We start from the raw sequence: 21,159 nt of genomic DNA, 5'->3' as shown, positions 1-21,159 counted from the left end.
TAATGGTTGGACTTGATGATCTTAAAGGTCTTTTCTAACCTAAACAATTCTACAATTCCATTCGTTTTAACTGGAAAAAGAGCAAGCCTCCTAACCTCACTACACCCCAAAATGTTAATACATACACAACTGAAAAGATAAGTGAACACACAAAACTGTGGTAACAAAATATTTTACTAAAATATCATACATTGAATAGTTAGCTCAATGTTCTCATGTTCTATACAAATAATGCAAACATTGTCACACATTGTATATTAACATTATATAGTAACCCCCACACATCCAAGAAGAGCAGCATTCCTGTCAGATCCATTACAGGCAGTTATCTCTTCTGTTCCGTTCAGCTTTTACGTAAGGCAAATGTTTCATTACAAAAATTTACTTTGTATTCTCAGAAGTGCCTAGAAGGGTTATACCTCTTCAGAAATACTGAAGGAGATGAGATGTGTGACCAAATCCTTCATGGACACTTTTGAAAATCCTAACTTAAACTAAGAACTATGACTTGTGACATAAGAGTTATGAATCACTTACTCATTTTTCTGTATTCAAAAACTGACCTTGTGTTTGAAGAAATAGAGTATGCTGAAATGCACAAATCTAAACAACTTTTAGACACTATGAGCTCAGCTGATTTTTACACTCCTTCCTACTAAATGAGAAGCAATGGAGTAACTTTTCAGAGTAACTTTTCAAAACTATTCATAAAAAACTGATAAAATAATCATCTGACCCAGAAAGCATAAAAATATTAGGATAGCGCACTACTTTTACAGATAAACTGCCCCAAAATTGTCTAAATTCTTTTATTAGCCTATACAAAATCTAAAAAATAAGCGTATGTACACTGCAGAATTGTATTTACAGTTCCAGTTATATTTCTGATCTTTTTGTGATGCTGTTTCATAGGGAAATAAACATAATTTGGCAAAAGGTCACTAACACTGTTTTGATTGTGTTAAAAATCATGATCTGAGGCCTATGCTGCAAAAGCTAATTTCATTTAGCTGATACTTATAAACTGACTAGCACAGCGGCTTTGTTTAAATAGTTTGCCTTACATGCAATCATCTACTTTTCTTAAATCACCTTTTTCAGCAGGATAGCCTTATATTTTAAGTAATTAATAATTCATTTACTCTATTCTTATCCAAAGCAGCATACTGAATAGAGAGAATTATGAAATCAGTTTCTAATTTATGCAAGCACAAAGAAAATCTTATGTTGAGGAAAATAACGTACAGCAACCTAAAGCATTTGCTTGGGAAGCTACTTTGCAAAAGGGAGAGTAACAGGCTATCTGAAACCATAATATTTCAACCTGTACTCATTTGTTCCTCATCAGTGATAAGCTAAATGTGTCAGATAGGCAGGCCATTAGATGCTTAACAATATATATTCAGTGGGGACAAAATATTTCAAATGCAGTAATAAAGAGGGGCATCTTGCACGGGTCACTCAAAATTACAAATAGAATCCCTGGAAACAGTATGCAGAATGGGTTGGTTTCTTAAAACATGCCTAAGGACCTTATTCCAAACAGCATGGTAGCTATGAATTTACCCCCCAGAATATAATGTTAGCATCTGAAAGTGCAATTAATGGAGAATAGCACCATCTTCCCAGTTAGCAGCTATATTCAAGTAATTTGGAAAACTCCTGAACTGAAATAAAAGCCACCATCAAGAAGCCTAGCAGAACTTGGCCCTCAAGAGTAACTTTTTTTTATGATGACACAAAGCCACAAACTGCTCAGGTAAGACATATTTTAATGCCACTCACAAGCATCACAAATTCAGGGAAGCAACCCAAAATACTGTCTCCTAACAGGAGATTTTACCCTTTGGCCATGAACTCAGCCTTACAGAAGACCACCGGCAGCAGCAGCACCATCCCAGGAGCCGGGTGCCACCGTACTTCTTGGATCTCAACACCTAGTGGAGGTGAAGTCAACACATCCTTATGTAAACTAATAGTTATTCTGCTGAGATACAGGGTCCTTGGGACCGCCCAGTTGGACTGGTCGTGCCAGCTGGGATAAGGTTGGCACCAGGCACAAAAGTGCAAGTGACACCCTCAAGGGACTGCAGGATTATTTGTCTGAGAACAAGAAGAGGCCAGGGTGAACACTTGGCTGCATTGTTCTGTCCCAGCTCACAGACCCTTTACCACACAGGAAAGGGAGCTAGGAGAGGCCAGGTAGTGCTCCTTTATGCTCAACATTTTTCCATAAATTAAAGCAATAGCAGCTTACACCTTGGGTACAATAGCAATGAATGGCAAAAAGACATTTCTGCAGGTTACATGGAAAGAATAGCGATTGAAATGCTGTTGCTAGGCTTTATCAGTCTGACTCGTCACACCTACTGAAGGCAGCAGCAAAAGTAGATGTGCTACAGCAGGACTTTGAGTTTAAGGGCAGATACACCTGCAAAGTTGGGATGGGAGGCAGAGAGGTGCGGTTCAACCCAGAGCTGGGCTGCCCATCCCCTGGCACTAGGGAAAGGCAAACACCTCCCTGGTCACCCACCTGACCACGTGGGCAGACATATCCCTGCAAACACTGTATATGCAGATATTTTCTGAATAGGAAACTTAAAACAAAGAAAATCATTCTTCTACCAAATAAATAAACATTATTTATTTCATCATCAGTTGTCGATAATAAGTGCATGAGCTCAAGTTAGTCTAGATCAGAGGGAAATAAATAATATATTATTATCGTTATTAAACACTTTTCAGGATGGGGCATACTCCTGCTGAAAATATTTATCCTGCTCTTCAGGCACAAGCAAGTAAAAAGAGACAGTCCTCACAAACTTCAGTAAAAAAAAAGAAACAATAAAAATATATAATCCCAAAGTAATAAAATACCTTTCCTTGTATTTCCTCCATGCTTTTCACCACACTCAGTATATGTCCCCATCCCCAGGGCCCTGCCCTGCCATCCTGGGGCAGTGTTCCTGACCCGCGCCTGTCATCACCAGGGCCCAGCCATTACTGGCTTGACCTCAGACCTACCTCATCACCGTGATCCTGCCTTACGATCGGCACTCTTGGTTGGACCTGGCCACTGTCTGTGGGTCTGTCCTGCTCCCTGGCATGGGTGTGTAGGGCTGAGCCCTGCCAGCTGTTGGACCCCCTTAGCTGCTGGCTCATCTTCTCCTAGGGAGCAGCCCCACTTTTACTGCTCTCTGAAAAAAAAAAATTTCACACAGAATATAGGCATATGATACTTCCTTGCTGGTAAAACTTCTTTTTGCATGAAAGTAAATAAAAATAGGAATACTGCATAAGGAATGATTTTATTAACTCCTTTCTCCTCCCCATAGCCCAAATGTATTTTTCACAGCATCTACTGTAAAGATCCAATTCCTTATCTCTGAAACCTACAAACATCTTAGTGATTTAATGAATCTTTGCTTGGTAACAAAATAAGAAATGAGGCTCCCAGCCTGAATGATTACTTGGGCACATTTTCGCACTAGTTCTTGTTTAAATGAGAAAAATCCTCCCGTCTTCTCCCTTACACACCCAGTTTCTCATCGGGAAAAATGTCTAAATCAGACATACTGTTTAGCTCACTGTAAGTGACTCTAGTTCAGCCTTGGCAAACCATTCACAGTAGGTTTCAAGCAATCAAAATAAGACAGAAATGTGGAAGATGTCTCCAGGATCTATTTTAGTAGAAAGATCAGGCCACTCCCCACTGACCATGGATCTGGCTCTATGACATACTATTTTCGGCAGGAGACATGTATAGGAAAGAGATGCACTAGCCTTACACATTCACCAGGTGACCTGCAGTACCTAAGGTTGCCCCAGGTGCCCTGCATAGGCAAATTCTTCCATCTCTGCAAAAAGTGTGTAGAACTGAAGGAGTGATCTGTGCCACTACACAGTTCTTCCCACACAGAGCTGGCTGCAAGGGCAGGGCTGCAGCGCCCTGTACCAGGAAGGGAATGCAAACACCTTTTCTTAAATGCCTACACAGATGGGTGCAAATGAAGTAATCTATCAAGGCAGACCAGCAAGAGGGTGCAGATTTCTTCTCTGAACAAAAGTACTTTGACTTTTAGTTTGGCACTGCAGAAATGTTGCCAGTCTTGTAGCAGCAAGATTTGGAGGGCAAGTTTGCAGTCCTGCATCTTTCAGGAAAAAATAATAATTGTAACTTGTGTAGAGAAGGGATGCAAAGAGGTAAGAGTGAGTGGGAGAGAAAGAGGTTTGCATGTTCTTGGGCAGAAATAACCATTTAAAAAGTCCTTAACATGATGCATTTAGAGTTAATTGGGAGTTCTGCTGGAGTCAAGAGTAGCCCTGTAAATGCAGAGGGTTTCATCTTGTTAATTCGAGCAGGGAAGGTGCTAGAGCACTCCGTGATTTTCTGTCACTAAGTGATTCCAGTAGCTCAGCTGCTCAGATGGTTCTACTTCATGACACATCACGATTTTCTTAAAGCGAGAAACAGAGAACCTAATCCTTTCTGGAAAAAACGTCTGCTCTGAATGAAGCTCCTCCAGACGAATTTTTAATTTGGCAAGGCACAATCCTATGAATACATCTTCCAGTTTAATGAACGAAACACTCTCTGAAACATTATAGATCTGACTAGCAATGTCAGTGGATAAAACATAACCAGTCCCAGAACAAAATGGTGGGTAGGTCTTTGCTGGATACTCTTCTCTACTTACATACCACTTACTCCCTCTTCTCCGTATGGGATACTCGTGCAGTTTTAAAAAACCTGTGAAGAATCCAGTGGTCCTTTTTTTCCTTAGAAGAAGCTCAGTGAGGTAAAAGACATTGACAAACACATCTGTGTCCGTTTTCATCACAAAGCTGGACTGGTAACAAAATCTGTGAATCCATTCAATTCCCATCATGGTCTTCAAAGTCAAATTGTAATACGTGTCTGTAAAATTCTTTTGAATAATGTCTCTGTACTTTTGGCTTTCAGCAGCGATATCAGCCTGCTGGCTGAGATTCACAGTGCTTCCCAGCAGGAAATATGTCACCAGGCGCTTGCCGGCAACTGTTCTCTCCTTCCCCCAGGTTTGCCGGATGGCCATTCTGGCATCGACCTGGTGGTACGAGGATGTCACAAGCAGGACGAGGAAAGGAGGGTTCTTGTGGCAGTCTATATCTGGGAGCTGCAAGAAATTTCCTCCGATCCTCCTAAAAGTCTCTATGGGGAATATGTAATCTGGGCTGTTTTCACAGAACATACAGAATTCAGTCAAGTTGTTGTAAAAAACCCAGAAGCTAGCACAGCTGAGCCCTACAAGGCAAACAAACAGCCTGAATTTTCCAAAATCCATCTGAAAGAAACAAGAAGGATCAGCACATTAAAAAAAAAGGAAAAAAAAGAATCTAGTTCCTTCTAGTGCTGTATACCAGTCCCTGCCTAGGGATTTAAAGCCAGGTCATCTCTAATTGAAAGCTACCTATTTCAGAGCACTCGCCCACATGCATTTCTTTCAGTATCGCTCCCCCAAGATGCCTGCTGGCAATCAAATTCACACTTGTGCTAACTTGAATCTTCCCTCCCTCCAAGCCAGCATCTCCTCAGAAATCCACACAAGCACGTCCACTGACAGCAGGTTACCCTGCCTAATTGTTCAGACCTCCTCCCCATCTTCAACATCTTACAAACCATGACCTAGACCCACCGGGGCCCTCACAAGCCAAAGAGTGGAGAAGCAGCAGGTATGGGCCCATGCCAGGTGAGAAAGAATAACAGCAGTAAGGGGGGGAAGGATGGGGGGGGGGGGGGTAGCTGTTTACATACCATGTTTCTCCATTTGTTTGAAAAGTGCCTGTATCCCAGAGCCAGCAAGTGCTGTCCAGTGGGTAGACCCAGCCAGGTTCCTCCTATCTTCAGCTTCCTTGCATCCTGCGGGGCTCTTGCACCAACCCAGAAACTGCTCCTGATCTTTTTGCTGGAGGGACCATGAGTCATGTATTTGAAGTCGGGTCACCTGCTCAGAAAAAAAACCAACAGTGGGTCAGGTTATTTGGATGTTTCAGCTTTTGCAGAGTTTAGGTAACTCACTAGGGCACGCTGAGGTGAGAAGAGGTTATCTGTACTTCCTTCTCCTTTCAAGGTGAAAGAGATCCAAACAATAACATCGATGTTCATTCATTCATTTTTATTACAGATTAATGTGCTGCATATCTGATTACAATTCTAGTATAAATTCCGAGAGAAAGAAAAGTTATCTAAGCAAACCCAAAAAGGTCACAGTGTCAAAAAAATTATGCATCACCATAAATTAACCTGGTGAGAAGAGTATAATGCTTCAATTGCTCATTCTATTAAGCCGCAGGCCCACCAGTTACTATTTTAGAGCACTAGGGTGGGGGAAATTTTACTGGGGGAAGGGCATTCCCTTCCGCTTCCCTGATTCTTAAGAAGGAATTGGATGTGGCATCTCACCTAAAAATACAGCAAACTAATGTACAATCCCCAGAGCTATAGATTTCATAGAAGTTTGATCTCTGCCTTCCAATCAGGAATGTTCTGCCCAGACTCTCCAAAACCACGTTAGTGCCCTCTTTTGTTCAAATTCCCCTTTCCAAGCAGCAAAAGAGGTTTTGCATTGCAGTTATAAGTTCATCTTAAAGTCCAGCCAGGTGTTCCTGGGACCAAATCCAGCTCATTTCACTCATAAGAACAGTCCCATTCACTTCAGTCAGTATTCTCAGAAGCACGAAACAAGCAGAACTGGAGTCCTGGTTTACTGAAATTCCTCCCACAGTGAAATGCATTTTTGCAATGATTCACTAATGAATTTTGAAAATATTTCAAAAGTTCACATTTCTTCTGCCACTTACATTTAAATTAACTTTATCTTTAAATAGAGTGTTCCTTGGATCTGTTTTTTCTTGCATGTATAGCTCACAGCAGTCTTGTGATTAACTTAAAAATTGCTTTAATTAAATACATATGTAAAATTGCATGAGAATATATATATGCACAAACACACACACAAGATTATAAGAAAATCTGCTCTGCATTTGTTCTCATGTTCTTCAGTGGCCTGGGAGGAAGCACATTAATATTCTGAAAATAGTGTTTTTAGGAAAGGATGATGTTCTGAGGTTGACAACAGGGCTGCAGAAGAGGTTTGCTCCTGTCACCTGCTCTCACGAGACTGAGAGTTTTTGACATTTCTCTGTCACAGGAATTCCAGAACATGTACAAACAAAAGTCCTTCAAATATTGAATAAAGAAAGTAATTGAGAGCCATTTTCTATTAAAACCCATTAAAATACTTTCAGAAGTATTTTAGAAATACTCAAGAGCAAGAAACCATAATGTAACATACTAATTTTACCAGACTGCAATAGAATCAGACAAATGTGATTTGACCATATTTACTTCTTGTTTCCATGTTTGGGCACTGGTAACAGATCTAAAGAAAAAAATTAAAAAGGTCCCTGTTCTGGACAGCTGGGAGAGCAGCCTCCCAACGTATGTTCTGGCATGTATTTACCATACTGCCAATCCAGAGCCAGGCTGTCTTCCCTTTTCAGTGTATGTATGAAGCAACATACCTTATACAGCTATATAAACACACACACACACACAGAGGCAATGCAAACATTTGTAAATGTATGTACATTGTAAAACATATTTTATAAATTTTGCAGATCACACATATGTACACATATCGTTTCACAGCAGGTGACTGACCACCACCAATGGGTAGGCAGTGGCCTTGATAATAAACACTTCCTGGAGCAAAGTCTCATTTGGTTCTAACTATGTGAAATCTGGAAAATACTAGTTTTTGCCATTGGTTTAATCACCAAAAGGAAATTTGGGCTTACCTGGAACTAGTAGGAATGCTGTTCTTTTTTCCTCAAATGAAACGTTTGCCGTTACCCACAGAGATATTTGTGGAGTGGACTGGGGAGAGGGCTTGCAAGGGCCCAGATCACACCAGTAGCACCTTGGGTGTTCCCAGGCTGGTGTCCCAGTTCTCTCTGCCTCCCCAGCCATGTGTAGGAGGGAGCCATCCAGATAACATGTTGGACCCCACTCTGGGGATTCACCCGAGCTGCGGCTCCTCACTGGGACACCCAGCCCTGCAGAGCCACGAAAGCCCCTGGACCAGATGCAGTAGAGGAGTCTCAGCCTCCCTGTCCATACAGGATTTTTGTTGCAATCCCATTTCCTCTGTTTCACTCTTGCAATATTCTTTCCCCATTATAACACCAGTTGCCCAAACTTCCCTCGCCAGGTGAACTCAGCAAACAAATGAGAGTGCACACAGGTGTCTCACCTGACAGCCCTACCTTTAATTTGTCCCCCTTGATGCTCAAGAAGGGATGAGTTGCCCCAGATGCCCACAAGGCCAGTGGGAGCCTGTGATGCAACGGTGGGGCTGTTGGAAAAGATACATTTGCAGAGGTACAGCTTTGGTGTCCCAAGGACCTAAGCTTGGCAATAGGTTACAAGGTTGGCATTACTGAAAGAATACCAAAGGAAAGGGTGACAGAGATGACCAGCTTCCTGTCTCTGAGGCTGTTTTTCTTTTAAAACCTTCGATTTCACTCTTGGTTTTGGGTGAACAGGGAAAATTTTGAAAGTTAAAATAATTTTATATTAATACAGGCAGGTCAGTTCCTTGGACCACTTAAGTTGCCTATCAGGGAATTAAATCACCTTAGTATTGGCTCCTTAGCCCTGGGATGCTGGGTCCCCATCCCGTCCTGATCCCACTTGCAAAGAGCAGGTTTATGTTCCTGGGTGAAGCAAATGCTCCATCTCCCCCACTGCCTGGGAGAACAGCTACATGTGAAGAACACATGGGGAAAAAATGGCTTCTGTGATGTTTCAACAGGACAGCATGGCTGTGACCACATTTAACAAAACAATCACCACCCAACCTAAAGTACCTTGCTCTACAGCAGAGATATGAGTGTGGGTTAGGTGTGACAACACCTTGTGGTTTCTAAACTGTCTCTGTCACTGTATCTTTCCTCCTTTGCCTGCGTCCGACAAATAGTACAGTCTGTGATTCAAGATTTCCAGCCTGCATGCACATATCTCCATGGAACAGTCCTGGAGATGTTAGTATGAAAGGAACAATAAGTCTACAGGAGGTGGTCCAGAAAGCAATGGAGACCTATCAGCAGCCAACCTCTTTTCTAGAGGTCATTTTGAACAGCATCCAGTACTTTTGCATCAAAACCAATCTTTCCAGTTTTCTAGAAAATCTTTTTGCATGACATTATACTTGGGTTTTCTCTCTGATCTGAGTCAGGAATTGCAGTTTGTAATTATGTCAAAGCTTTTTCTATCTCCTGTTGTTCCAACTACACAATATTTTATGTAGGGCACTGCCAAAAAATTACCTGCTTCGCGTCCTAAACAGCGGTTTGTTAAAACTGACTGGCACAGCGTTTCACGGCTCTGCACAGATCCAAATGAGGTTTGCACAACAGCCTGGCACCCAAGCAACGCGCACTACAGGAGCCTGCAGCCCAGTGCTCCTCTCGCACACACCTGAAACAAGCACGTGGAGAAAAGAAGGTAGTCAAGGTCTGTGATCCAAATCAGTCAAACTGCAGCCCTCTACTTTGCAAGTACCTATTTCCACCAGCGCAAGAGCTTCCTCCTGCGTTCTGCTGCAGCAGGCAGTTTGGCTTTAGGGTCTCTGTCCACACTGCTGGCCCCTGTGTAACTGCTTCATGTTGCACACTGATAAGGCCGTGGTAACTCTTGTGACAAAGTCTAGTTATTCCATCAAAATTAACCTGACACCTCCTTTAGTTCTGTTAATGAGTATAATTATGTAAACGGCACCAAGAGATCAAGACTATCTGCCACATAGATCAGGAAAAGAAATCTGGCCGAGGCAGAGAGAGGTAAGTAGGTCTAGTGTCCCCCTGAGAAACAGATTCAAAATACCAATTTAAAGAAATAAAGTTTTCTCAGTTTTTTCTGGAGCAAAGCTACGGTCAGGCCACTGAGTTCAGTGGACGATGGGTGTTAGGTTTGTGTTGAGGTCACACACACCAGCCAGCGAACGACCCGCACCGCAAAAGGCTGAAGCGCTTTGACTATCTGCAAGAGTCCTCGCTTTGTAAACAGAAACACAAGCAGCTGTGACAACGCAGACCTAAAAGCATTGGCGTGATTTAAGTGCATAAGCAGGAGTTAATGACCTCACATACTGCACAGTTCAAGTCAGCAGCAATATTCCCATTTTTCTTCCCTAATAATCAGAACATGTGCCCTGGTATAAGTACTAATAATACCCGCTAACTTTTGATTTTCCTCAGAATAAAACCTTTAAATTGCTTTCTCAGAAGCTCAGCAGGACACAGGGAGGGATTGAACATTCATAGATAATAAGAAAATGTCGCATACAGCAGGAAACATTTATTTTTTTTTCTAAGCGCAAGCATTTCAGAGGAGCAGGGGACAGCCTGGAACTCTCAAAGATGATGTCTCTGGCAAGGCAGTGGGTTCAGCAGTGGCTGGGCCACCGTTACAGGTAGGCACGTAGCTGGGTTTCTCCTGTAGCCCAAGCTCTGAAGTTGGGGAGGGATTGCCTCTGGCCCAGTAGTTTTCAGCTGTCCCCCCACTGCCAGAGTGGGAAGCTGGCCGACACCGACCAGACCTTCTCAGGAACAGCAGTGCCTACTCATGTCCCACACAGGACTACTAAAACCAGTGGTGGTGAACCTCTACCCTAAATAAAGGGTTGCATGGAGACAGACTAGCCTGCCTCATCCCCTGGGAGCGCTGGCTGGCTTCTCCTGCCCCATGTGTTTGGTAGCAGCATCCCACTGAACCTCCCAAGCCGGTGATGCTGCTTCCAACCAAAAGAACTGCGCCACCAAGGTGATGAGGCTAAATGTCTCCTTCCTGGCACTTTAAAATGCCACTTTTCAGAGGGAGGTTTTTACAGCAACATGTATTAACAATGTCCTCACCCAAAGCAAATGTCAAGACTGGCAGGCAAGAAGGATGACAACCTGGAAAGGGTACAGGACAAGGGAAAAACTCCTTCTGCCGCCCTTACTGTCAGACCATGGAAAACCTTTTTCCCTCTGCTACCTCTCACCAGCTTCTGCTATCAGGATTGTCTTTCCTTGTCAGCCCATCAGTGACTCAAAGCAAGACATTGTTCCTCTGCTTCATACATACCAGCTTCTATCATTTAAGCCCTGAGTTGCTAGGCACTTTATTTACAGTCAAATCCTCTCCCTTTTTTCTTTCTTTTTTTCCTTTTTTTTTTTAGTTTGTTTTTTTTTTTTCTTCTCTGGTTTTCTTGTCACTTTTTTTGCAGTGCTACTGAGTAGGGTTAGCTTTCCCAGCTCCTCTCCAGGCACCTCTGCACTACGGTTGGCCTGCCATGATGGGGTGTGCATGGGGAGAGGGGCTCTGAGGGGTGGGTGCTTTTGATGCCTAAAATAAGCCCCTGGCTCTCCAGAAAGGCCATGAAGTTTTACAGCCAGGGAGCTAATGCTGGGCAATGGGTGAGCCATTCACCCATGGTCACAGACCCATGGCAGGAGTCCTGATCTCCAAACCCTAAGCAATCAATTAGACAACAGATAGAAAAGGAGCATTGTTGGTACTAATTTTCAAATCCTACCATGTTGCCTGGCTTATACTCTGTTGTTATGTCACTAATACCCTTTTAGCTGATTGAGCCTGTAACTTTAACAGGAAATTGAATGCTCTTTGTAGAAGGTTGGACTGGTTTTATTTACCACTTCGGGTTTTAATAAGAAAAGAAAAAAAATAAGGAAAAAAAAAAGATGAAGAGTAGAAACAAGTCAAGTTTTTAATTTAATGGTTCTAGGGGAAAAAAACCCACATATTAGAGTGATGTCTTAAATTTTAGATTAATATTAATCACAATGAAATTCCATGCATATATACATAATACAGATGTATACAGATATATGCACACAAGTGTATTGTTTTTAGCAGAATGACCAACACAGCCTAAACAATGGTACAGTTATAACAGGCAAAGAAACTTTTTTCCCAGCAATCAAAGAAAAAATCTGACCAAAAAATGTAGACTTTAAAACATAAATTGGTTAGAATTCAGTAACTGAATAAGAGTCCCTGAAAGTTTCACCTCCACCCCCCAGGTCTCTTCCCGCTGTGCTACGACAGAGACAGTTTCAGAAGAGCCATCTGACCCACTGTAATTCCTTAACCTTATCTCTTCAAAGAAAGATTTCCACCATTTCCTCCTCCAAATCATGGATTTTGTACTACAGAGGGTAATGAACTGGTGGTTAACCACAATGCCAGCGTACACATATAAACTGACACAGCAGCTCTCTCAGAGGCAACAAATAGACACATAGGAGCTTTGCATGCAACACTCACCTATTAAAAAGGTACAACTTTATTATTACAAGGGTGTCATCCACTCAAAAACACAGCCTTTCCAGTTCAGATATGGAAGTGTCACCTCAGGTGTGAAAATTTCCATTACCCAATGGTTGCACTGGTCCAGACCAGAAGTCTATGTGGTCTCTGGGTTCTGCCTCTGAAACTACCCAGGCAACTGATGCCTAAAGTAGAACAAAGATCATGGTGAGTGTATTCTCACAGAAGGAAGGCATTTATGGCACAGGGATCTTCTGACCCAGAGGCTACATCTTCCTCTTTATTTAAAAAAAAAAACAAACAAACATTAAGAGCTATTAGCTCTTGATGCATCTTGAACTCATCCACATTACCATGGCTAGTCACTCATGACATTCATTTGGAAAAGCCAAAGAGCCTCAGAACAAAATGGCAGGTTTCCTCTCAAAAACAGCAGAAAGTTTGGCAGGAGGTGGAGCTGCTCCCATAAATGTCACAGGAAAGAAGTGCTGCATCTGAAGAGTCAAAACAAAATTTACTTCCAGGGACTTTAGCCAAGTCAAGAAAGCTTACTTCTGTTTTAAAATATCATTTTGCTTTTCCAAGCTGCCTGCAAAATTCTCCTCGTGAATCCTGGCCCTAAAAAGCCCACCACAATGTCAGCCGGGATATTTAGTAAGGCCAGATCCCTTTTCCAGGAAGGAGAGAGATGTTACAGTGGAGGCTGCAATATGAGCTGTTAAGCAACCTGTTGCAAATTTCAGACTATCAACGCAGAGAAACTGTGCAGGACAGCCACTACAGTGCAGCCCCTGGTGTAGGTATTCTTTGTACTTTTCAGGAGTATATTTGGACAGTTTTAATTTAATCCACTTCCACAGTCAATCCAAACACAGCTGGCAGGCAATGAGCAAAGAGGCATCCTTTCTTGCAGGCAGAGAAAACAGCAGCGCCTCTGGGGTGCTCCGGACCTTTTCTCATCTTAGTAATCATTTTTTCCAAACATTCAGACTAAAACTCTTCCAATTCTCTCTCTGTCTTTCCTTCACCCTCTTGTACCAAATGTCCCTTTCCAGGTTTCTCTTCAATGCTAATAGACTTGCTTCTTCAAATGCTCCCTCTGTTCCTACAATACTCCCATCTTCCATTTATCACTGATGCTAATGAGCATATTTCACTTTTTTAAAAAATTGCCTCATGAATCAGCAAATTTATTACAATAACTATTTTAATTGCTATGTTCTAAACTGCAGATCTCACGTCCACAATGGGATGAATCAGAGCAACCTTACCCCATATAAACCCATTGTGCTGAACAGGAACAAAGTCCAACTCACAGCCACTTTCTTATCTTCATAAACAAAAAAAGCAATGGCAAAATTTCTTCTTTAAGCTCTTGCTGTCAATGCTAGTACTCCAAGAGCCTGGTTCTCTGAGCTATAGAAGCACCATTCTTCAAAAAGTGTATGTACATGTCTGTTCCCCCAAACAAATCAAGTATCACCCTCATTTACAATTAGTGCTGTATGTTGGATTTTTATCTTAATGAAAAAAATAAACATGAAAATGGTATTTCAGACAGAATGAAGGTCCTCTGTGTCTCCCTCAGAAGCAATGTCAAGATACACAAAGTAAGAAGTAAAAGAGCACTGCAGAGAAGAGATAGCCATGCAGATTGTACAATAAATGTTCAAAATGGGGAAAATTACCAATAATGATATTCCAACATCACTCCTAAATCTTTCATAAACAGAGTGCTGCTCAGCCCTGACAATATCACTGTAGGATGAGGACTTATCAGGATGGTACCTTTCAGATGGTTTTTGCTCCTATTTTAAGCCGGGGCAGCACTTGCACAGAGTAGGTGAGCCCAGTGCTCCTGCCATTCTGTGCCCTTTTGTGTCATGCTGCCTCTTGGCACAGTCATTGTTCAGTGTTTGGAGCTTTATTCTTCCCCTATCAACCCAGCACTTGAACTAAATCTTTGCCTTTACATGTCTGCGAAAGAAGCAATCTGGTACTTTTGGAGGATAACGTTGACTGGGCATCACATGGTTTCCACCCAGGGCAGGGAAGCCCAGGGACAGCCACTCAGGCTCCCCGCACCGCCGCAGCCCTGTGCCAAATGCTAACCGGGAGGGACGGTGTCCGGCTCCTCTTTGCATTTAGCAGGGCTAAGGCAGAAAGCAGAGGAACAGTAATCGTACCACGGCCCGCATGCTGGCAAATCCTTTGTAAATAACTACTTGGCTTTAAAAGTGCTGATTACACACAGCGATGTCTGTAGGATCAGGCCCAAGGGCTGCTTTTTAATTACTTACCTGTACCGCACGGATCTTCTTCTTTTTAAGCATCTTATCCAAGGTCTCAGCAAACACACTGGACAGCCAGGAGAACATTGCCCTGTAGTTGTCCTAAGTGATCCTGGTTTTTATCTGGGGACAGGTTCGCTGGCTGCCAAACGATTTCCTTGTGTTAAAAGACACACTAAATAGCACACACTACATCCTCCGGCAAACAAGAAGATTGCTTGCTACTTTCTTACCACCAAATCAGTGTTCCCCGCTCACGCCAAGTAGCCTGATGCACCTCACCGCCCGTGATGCACATCACCGCCCGTGATGCACATCACTGCCCGCTTTACCGGAGGACGGGCGCTGCGGTCCGGAGCCCTCGGCTGAGCCCCACATGCCACGGGGCCACCGGATGCTCGGCCCGGGCGAGCGGCTTCCCTGGACTTTGATCCCATCTCCCAACTGTGGTGGCATCCGCCACACTTTATTGTCCTACTCTCCCTACCCCGCCGCGGCGGCTGGCGACTCCCAGAAAGCCGGGGGCGCAGGTCCAGGGGTGCAGCCGTAGGTGCGGGGACCCCCGTGCCCCCGGCCATACCTGCCGCTGGAGCTGGGGGCAGGGGCAGCTCCTCACCTCAGGCGGCCGCGGCGCATCCCCCGGCGGCTCCGGCCGTGCTGGGCGGGGGCTGCAGCGGGCGGGCGGCCCTTCCCCCGGGAGGGGGGGCGCCGGCTACAGTTTGCGAAGTCTCCCCGGGTCCCCCCGCAGCCCAGCCACCCCGAGCGAGGCGCAGCGGGATCGCCTGTGCCTCCGGGGCCAGAAGCGAGGGACGGCAGCGCTGCGGCAGCGGTAACCGGAGCTCCTGCCGCCTTCCCTCTCTCCCTCCTCCTCCTCCTCCTCCTCCCTCCCTCCCTCCCTCCCTCCCTCCCTCTCCCTCCTCCCTCCCTCTCTCCCATAGGTAACGGACCCACTGTACCGCTGCAAGCTCCGTCGGCAGGGAAGGCAAGGTTAGGAACTGCCCGCAGATGGTTTATTTTGGACATTTTGGCTGGCGGGGGGGGCAATGGCCTCCCAGGCGCCGGAGCGGTGCTCGTGGGGCTGGAAAGCGTCAGCGCAGCGCCAGCCCTTCCAGCGCTGGGACGGTCCGGCCCCGCGCTCCCAGTCACCAACGATGCTGCCTTCATCTGCACAGGGGGAGAGAAACCTCCCTCTGCTAAAAAGGCTGCGTTCGGGCACCCTCACTGTCCCGAGATTTCCCCTGACGGGGAATGACATTCTGGTGACAAGGGCAAAGGGGAGCAAACACCGCCCCGCGCAACCCCGCGGGCAGCAGCAGCGGTGGGGGGCAGCACCCCGCTGCCAGCCCCGTCTCCACTCTGCCCAGTCACTTCATCGCCCCTCTCCTCCCATCTCCTCACACCCCTGTGTTTGCTTGACCCCTGGCACTTTGCTGTTTGGGCACCAGCTCAGGTTCAGGACAGCGCTCAGCCCCGAGCACAGTCAAGCCTTTGCTTTAGGGCTGGCCCGAGTCCAGCCAAGACGTCCCATCCCTTCCCGGGGCCACTTGCAATACTTCTTGGTGCAAGTGGAGAAGCGCAGCATTTTTACCTTCGTATATATGCAAACTGTCCCCCGGTGACAGCAATCAATGACAGTTTCACATGACAACAAATTATTGAAGCAAATGGCTTTGGGGAAATGCATTTCTCTCCGAAGGGCTGCAAGCTCAAGCAGAAAAGAATACTTCCAAATAAATGTTACAGATAGAGCAGCCCTTCTAATAGCAAAATACCCACTAACAAATCAGGGAGTTTGAATTTCTGTCAAGAAATATTCACTTTGATTTGTCATTGTCACTTTTGAAACAGGTTGTTCTAGTGCAGCATAAAAACCAAGAAACAGATCAATCGCTACAGGCTGCTGGCAGCTCCCTTTCTCCTCCCCCTCCACTCCAAGGCTAGAGGTGGACAGATGTCATTAAGGAGACATACAAACCGCTGTTTGCTTGTTCTGCTTTGCAGGAGAAATAAAAGTAAGAAGAGAGGTTCAGAGCCACTTCCACATTTGCTTCAGAGAGGACTGCTCTAAAAAGCAGAGGGGGGTGTTGGGGGGTGCCTTTTCAGGTTTTTTAAAGGCAAAAAAACCCCAAAGCTGGGTAGCTTTAGTTTCTTCTAAAGAGGAAGCATTAGCTAAGGCACCTAGAATGCCTGTGCCTCCCTCTGTATGCATGACTATCTCTTTTGTGCTCTGAGTTCCTAAAAAAACCTTTCCTTTAGTTTTGGGAAACCGCTAACACTTTCTTTGTCATGGTCTGACCTACAAAGGCCACGAGACTCTGGACACACAAAAGCTTCTGCAAGCAAATTTCCTGCCCTCTACCTGAACACAGGACATTTTCCCATGGAAAATGGGAAACCAAGGGTGACCTGGGGCTCACACCTCTGACCACACAGCTGCTGCACATCACATCCCTCACCGGCTGTCTTCAGGGCAGTCCAGCCAAGGAGCTTACTGAAACAGGAGTATGTTACCATTTCATACAAAACCTGTTTCCACTCTCTTCAGCCATGCCAGGGAAGGGTTACTGCTCCTAGTTTGCTCTGTTGAGTTTTAGCAGTTTGCATCTTCGCAGCTCTTAGCCTGCCCAGCTGTCTTTAAAGCCAGGGAGACTTGAGGGTGTTGGGTCTCTAGCAGGACTGCACACTGGAAGGCACACATTGCACTTGGAGATTACACAGGCTAATGTCTGGAGGGGCACAAGACAAGGTAAAATAAACTCTGAAATATCTAGCCTTTGTGCTGAGGAAAAAAAAAAAAAAAAAACCAAGCAAAATCTAATTCTCTGTACCCCTGATTTAGGATTGCACTTGCTGTGTAAATCCACCCCTACACCAGCAAAGCATTTAAGCAGAGTAACGTAAACATATGCCTATATTTCATTTAGCAGTAAATTTAAGTCATCATGTGTCTACATGAAGTTAGGCCTCAAAGAGTGAGTCAGGTCCTAAATCAGTGTTGTAATTGAACTAAAATAGCCTAAGCCTTCTCTAAATGCACATAGCTTTAACCTGTCACATCAAATGAAAATTACATACTTAAACTATAATCTTCCTGTTCCCTTAGTCATCAAAAGAGGCTAGATCAAATTAAAAAAAAAAAGACAGTGTCGATGCTGCTCAGCCAGCTGAGGAGGAGGTGGGGCTCATGGCCTGGGACATTCAGCTTGAACCAAGGGGTATTTCTGCCTTCCAAACCCGTCGCCCCCAAACTCACCTCCTCCAGCACCCCCATCCATGTCACTCCTTTCTCCTTCAAGCAGGAAACTGGCAGCTTGAAACACCGATTGCGTTTGTGTCTCTATATTGTCATCTCCCCTGACAAGTAACATTGGTTGGAGATGACCTCGCTAAGTGACAGTATATTCACACAGGAGCTCGTTCAAGCATAAGGCAGGCAGAGATAAGATCAGACAGCAAACACCCATCAAAAGATGCCATTGTTTGTTTTGGGTTTAGGTTTGCTGGGTTTAGTTTTGTAGCACTATGAAAAATGTGAATAAGAGCTCTGTCCTTGGGTTTTTCTGAATGCATGTGCTGCTAAGACAGCTGTGGGGGAAGGCAGAGCAGCACTTGCAGCTGAAGAGGGTAAGTAAGGGACTTACAGGCTGCATACTTGGTGTAGGTATGGGATGTTTCAACAGCTTTATTACCTGACTGTATTGGAAGTTTCAAGGCTATTCGCTTTAATGCAAAATTAAATCTAATTTTCGTACAGAAGGTTTCAAGGTTTTTCTACAGTGAACCTACACAGATTTATTTCAGTCAGGAGGAGGACTTTTGTTGAAATGAAAGCATCATCCCTTCAATGGGCACAGTTTACGCTATAAAGACATTAATAGCAGTGCAGATTAATCTGAGGGAAATTGTTACCAATAAAACCTACTCGTATAGTAGCAAAATGGTTTCTACCCTCAGATTTACAGTATTATAATTTTACTGATGCAAAACTGTATCTTTGGCAGACAGTGCAAGCTCTGTTGGTAAGCTAGGCACATCAGACACCCCACCACACATGAAGCTTTATCTATATAACAGCACCCCTGCTAGGGGGAAGGTGGGAATAGTGATTGCTTCATTATATCAAAATATGCAAAGTTCTACAATAACTTATGCAAACAAGGCTCAAATACCTCTCAGCAACAGCAGCTAACAAAATAAGTGGGTACCATTCCTCACAGATGACTCCTGTACTGGCCAATGCTCCTGGGGCTGTTTCTTGCCCTACATAAATCCACTGGAGCACAGAAGGTTCCTCCTGCTGACCCCCACCCACCCTGTGTCCTGTGTTTCCTTCTTACCTTACCTTACCTTACCCTATCCACTCCTCTGTCGTGCTTAAATGAATCAGCAGGTGGGGTTTTAAGCTGTCTGTAGGTAAACATGAATACTTTTTTGATCTAGATATGCTTGTCTAACCACTGCCTAAAGAGCAAAGAAAGCTGAATTTGCCTGTCTTAATGTCTCATTTCCAATTACTTCCACAGCGCATTGATGGGTACAGCTCCTCCTGGGTGCAGTCATGTGTGGTGGCACATGCAGAGGGTTGGGACAGGGACAGGCATGGGGTCAGGGAGGGAGGAGACTGCTTCCTCTCTTGTCGGGACTGGGTTCAGCACTACAGCAGCAACGGCACTAGCAGTCTATTGCACACCATGCAAAACAAAAAATATTGAGTGAATTTTAAAGGAAGTTTACAGAAAGCAATGCTCCCATTCAAAAAACGCAAGCACATTGTTAATACGACTCTTAAGTGTGATACTCGTTCAGTTGCTTCGTATTCTTCTTCACAGCAGATTGCACCTGGCTGGTGAACCTCACTTGCAGGACACCACATCCCAACAGGAAGCCATTTATTAAAATGCTGGAGACCAAACAGTCATGAAAAAAACTCTTTGAAAAATAGTTTCCCATAAGAACTTCACGTGGAGGGAAAAATCTTAAGCTGCCCGTAGCCATTCACATCGTAACGTTGCATACAAGAATAAAGCTAATCAGTAGAAGGACAGGAAAAAGTCAGTTAATGGAACTGCTTAAATGAACCTATCAGGCATAAAAGCTCATTTAATTGATCTTCACAAAGGATATGCTGTTCTTAATATTAGTTTTGCTTATGCATGCCTAATACCTCCTTCTACCCTGTATTTGTAAGAAGGCATGCTAGTCGTGCGTGAATAAAATTTTATTGAGAGGTAAGTGTTCTGATTTTCTTTAATGTACATTGCTCACATTTATTTTGCAAGCTAAGCCAAACTCTCACAGTCTGATTATTTCTATATGGGACTATGAATAGGGCTTGCAAACTGTGAAGAAGAACTTCAGTGAGTCCGGGAGTGTCTCCACTTCCTGCTGAAGCTGTGAATTTATTCCTTAACCAATTACAGCAACACTAACTCTGTGCAAGACCTGAGATGATTCAATTGTGACTTTTCATTTCATCCTGTATAAAACCTTCAGTCTAGCCTCAGCCTTTTGCCATTCCAGTCATTATTATTTCCAGTGCTAATCGCTAGTGGAGCCTGGAGCAATCGATCTGCTGAGACATGCCGATGTTGCACGTTACAGCGTGGTCTCCTAAGGATGGGAGCAGAAACACGCTCATAGCCACAAGCTCCTGCTTTGTGTCTTCCTTGAGCCGTTGACACTGCGGGTTGGGTGGGAGCTGGCTGTGCCAGGTGGAGGACAGAGCTGGTAAGACTCGGCAGCCGCAGTCATAGCTGGCACCAGTGGGAAGCCAGACAGCCATGCCTGGGTTAGGGACACCCCTCCGCCACATGTGTTTTGTCGGGGGGGGGGACATCAACCCACAGGCGTCAGGGCCGGCAGGCTGCCAGCTCCAGCTGGTACCCGTCCCCTGGCTGGCACATGCCTGCAGGCACCATCAGGCAGCTCTCGCCTGCGTTCTTGGGGGTGGCTGGACAACAGTCTTTCAGAAAGAAACCCCAGCTTGATGTAGGGCCTGTGACCAACACAAAAGTCTTTTGCTTTTACTGATAAGCTGCCTGAATAGTAACCATCCAAACTGCAGGGGTGTGTACCTTATCTCTTGCCATGCTTTTGTTGGCTGAGGTTTGCCTCCTGCCCAGGGGAGTTGCCTCATCCCTCTGTCAGCAGACACAGACTACCATCGAGCTGCCAAAAATTTCTCTCCAGCTATTTTAACCTGTGAGCAGGTGAAGACAAGGACCTCGTGCCTTCTGTGTCGGTGCAGCACTCAGGGCTGCCTGACACCGACCACGGTGCGGGGCCTTTGCGCACTGGAGGTTTCCTTGCTGCCACCGCCAGGACTCGTGAGCTGTAACCTCCATTAATGCAGTGCTGCATTTACCTCCCAGGCTCTTTCCAGCTTGCCCAGGTTTCTTCCTGAAGACACTGAAGCCATCTCACTGCTGAAAGCACGAGGGAAAGCCTGGCTCCGCAGGGCGCCCAGCCCTCCGCAGATGGGCCCGGGGCTGC

The 21,159-nt window shown here is 44.8% G+C and overlaps 1 protein-coding gene across 4 annotated transcripts; it reads right to left on the bottom strand.

Moving 5' to 3' along the window:
- Positions 1–162: 162 nt before the first annotated feature.
- On the bottom strand, positions 163–15,507 carry B3GALT5 (beta-1,3-galactosyltransferase 5). 4 transcript variants are annotated; one of them, XM_040585101.1, is made up of 4 exons: positions 14,677–15,276; positions 9,370–9,520; positions 5,795–5,984; positions 163–5,324 (listed from the first exon to the last, which is right to left on the bottom strand). In XM_040585101.1, exons 3-4 carry the CDS (start codon positions 5,963–5,965, stop codon positions 4,371–4,373), a joined length of 1,125 nt encoding a protein of 374 aa, XP_040441035.1. In that variant the 5' UTR covers positions 5,966–5,984; positions 9,370–9,520; positions 14,677–15,276; the 3' UTR covers positions 163–4,370. The 4 variants fall into 4 exon arrangements, with proteins under 4 accessions (XP_040441035.1, XP_040441037.1, XP_040441038.1 ...); XM_040585103.1 differs by lacking the exons at positions 9,370–9,520; positions 14,677–15,276 and adding an exon at positions 15,284–15,507; XM_040585104.1 differs by lacking the exon at positions 9,370–9,520.
- Between the last annotated feature and the right edge of the window lie 5,652 nt (positions 15,508–21,159).

This window comes from Falco naumanni, chromosome 2 (genome assembly GCF_017639655.2).
Source record: "Falco naumanni isolate bFalNau1 chromosome 2, bFalNau1.pat, whole genome shotgun sequence".
NCBI lineage: Eukaryota > Metazoa > Chordata > Aves > Falconiformes > Falconidae > Falco > Falco naumanni.
This window is presented reverse-complemented; position numbering and strand designations above follow the sequence as displayed.